This window comes from Amphimedon queenslandica, unplaced genomic scaffold, assembly GCF_000090795.2.
Source record: "Amphimedon queenslandica unplaced genomic scaffold, v1.1 AMPQUscaffold_12879, whole genome shotgun sequence".
Taxonomy (NCBI): Eukaryota; Metazoa; Porifera; class Demospongiae; order Haplosclerida; family Niphatidae; genus Amphimedon; species Amphimedon queenslandica.
In genome coordinates, this window is record NW_003546885.1 from 6,199 (window position 1) to 8,727 (window position 2,529).

Here is a 2,529-nt window from a genome sequence, read left to right on the forward strand (position 1 = left end):
ATCAAGTCAAGTTCTAGTTTGAATTGGTCAAATCAATAAGAGACAATGGTCCTTTACGACGAAGGGCATTTGCACGGTGATTAATAGCACCGACACATTTAGACCAAGTTGGCTCAAACTCATGAGCAGTCATCTTGTAGTGAACTAAGAGTTTCTTCTTAAGTGCTTGTACCTTGTCCTCCGGCAATGCTTTACAGTCTTTCACACCATAAACTGTGCTCTGTTTAAGTAGATCATCACCAAAATACGACTCAACAGCTAGCCTCACTGCCAATCTACCTGCCAATGATATGCTGCCACCTTGCAATTTCGGATACTTTTGAATGACTTCATCTGGATCAATAAACTTATTTTTTGAAACATCAGTATTTTTTACAGTCTGCTCAATGTTTATAGGTTGAATAGTAGAATTTGTAGTGGGTGCAGGCTGCTGAGAAGAATACTCACACAAAGCTGAAGCTTGAGCACTAGGAGGAGTAATGGGCCTATTAGATGGAGGTGAAATAAAGCTGGAAGCATCAACAGAACTATTTGCAGGCTTATAGAGAGAAGGTGGCTGAAAAATGTCCTCTGGATATGAGCCTTGTGAAGTAAATAGCTGAAGCTGTGGAGAAGCGAAAGAATGTGACACTCTTTGTGGTGTAGAAGAGACTAATTGTGAATCAGAGAAATGGCCCAAGTCTTGGCTGTAATTGACATGGCTCTATAAAAATATGTAAGAAGTTGTTTCTAAATGGATCCGGAACTCTCTGTGTACTATTGTAATTATATATTATGTGTTTATTCAAGTATATTCTAGAACAATCATGTAAAGTATTCTTGTATGTTATAGAACCTTCTGGACATTTATAAGATCTATATAAGTGTGTTGTTTGTGAGTGTTAGTTTTAGTTGTGTGTTAGTTGTGAGTTTAGTTAGTTTTTGTTAGTTGGTTTTTGAGCTCAGTTGAGTTTCGTGTTGATTAAGAAATAAGTTTGGTGAACAGATAGCTAGGAGCGTCTGTTACATTTTTTTTGGTGGCAGCGGTGGGATAGTTCTCAAACGGTTGTAGAGGAAAGACCCACTATTGTATCTCTGCAAGAGAGAGAGACTAAAGTTTATAGTGTCTGGTGTGACTGTTTATGTCGGATAACAGTCGAGAGAATCAAGGGCGGTATTCTCTACGGGACTTACCAAGACACGACTACAGAGGACAGTTGCGAGGATTGCATATTTTCAGAGAGAGTTATACTTCAGTTGATACGGAAGACTGTACTGAAGTGGAAGAAAGTCTTACACTAGGAGTTAGTGATCCTATGGAGCAATTAGCGGCAGCTTTGGCAAGTTTAGCAAAGCTTCAGGAGGAGCAGCAACGTCGTTGGGAGGAGGCCCAGAGACAAGCTGAAGAACGTCGTCAGGAAGAGGAGCGACGAAGAGAGGAGGCCCAGAGACAAGCTGAAGAACGTCATCAGGAAGAGGAGCGACGAAGAGAGGAGGCCCAGAGACAAGCTGAAGAACGTCGTCGAGAAGAGGAGCGACGAAGAGAGGAGGCCCAGAGACAAGCCGAAGAACGTCGTCGAGAAGAGGAGCGACAGCGAGAGGAGCGAGCTGAAGAACGTCGTCGAGAAGAGGAGCGACGAAGAGAGGAGGCCCAGAGACAAGCTGAAGAACGTCGTCGAGAAGAGGAGCGACGAAGAGAGGAGGCTCAGAGACAAGCTGAAGAACGTCGTCGAGAAGAGGAGCGACAAAGAGAGAGACATTATGAAGAGATACAGGCCATGCAGGAGCAGCATATGCAGCAGATGAAAGGAGTTCTAGCAGAAAGAGAAGGGAATAGTCCTCATTTAAAAATATCACCATATCAAGAAACAGAGGATATCCAAGACTTCATTGAAGCATTCGAAGGTATTATGAAGATACAAGGGGTGAATCGGACAAATTGGATTCTACGTCTGACACCGTTACTAAGTGGCAAGGCTAGAACTGTTTGTACTGATCTTGGAACTACTACTGATTATGATGGAGTCAAGAAAGCTATTTTGGAGCATTATAACATCAACACAGAGAGATGTAGAAGAAAGTTCAGGAGTCATGTTTGGACAAGAGATCAAGACCCAACTGATTGGATAGCTAGAGGAGTCAAACTGGTGAAGAGATGGTTAGTACCAGAGAATGGAATGGAACAGGTAGTTAACAAGATTGCAGTAGAGCAGCTTTTATATGGGTTACCACAAGAGATGAGAATCTGGGTAACTTCTCAGAACCCAGAGACACCAGAGAAAGTTGGAGAGCTTATTGAATCTTATGATACAGCTCATAGTTGTTTACCACAGAGGAATAGACCAAAGCAGGATCATGGTCGATCAAAGGAGTTCCCAAGGAAGACTGAAGGATCTACTGGAAACAAGAAGGAGAGAAAGTCACCTTCAGAGATTACCTGTTACAAGTGTAATCGCAAGGGGCATATAGCAAGAAATTGTACGGAGAAAACTCTACGAGCAAAAGAGAATGCAGAGGAAGTCATTTGGCATGGAGAAGGAAAGATCAATG

At 42.5% G+C, this 2,529-nt stretch overlaps 1 protein-coding gene across 1 annotated transcript in view; it reads left to right on the forward strand.

Annotated features, from left to right (window-relative positions):
• Positions 1 to 1,757: 1,757 nt before the first annotated feature.
• Positions 1,758 to 2,529, forward strand: part of LOC109586410 (zinc finger protein 483-like) — a 4,423-nt gene continuing 3,651 nt past the window's right edge. The window contains exon 1 of the mRNA XM_020002592.1: positions 1,758 to 2,506. Coding sequence (XP_019858151.1) covers positions 1,758 to 2,506 — 749 coding nt within the window. The remainder of the gene's footprint in view (positions 2,507 to 2,529) is intronic.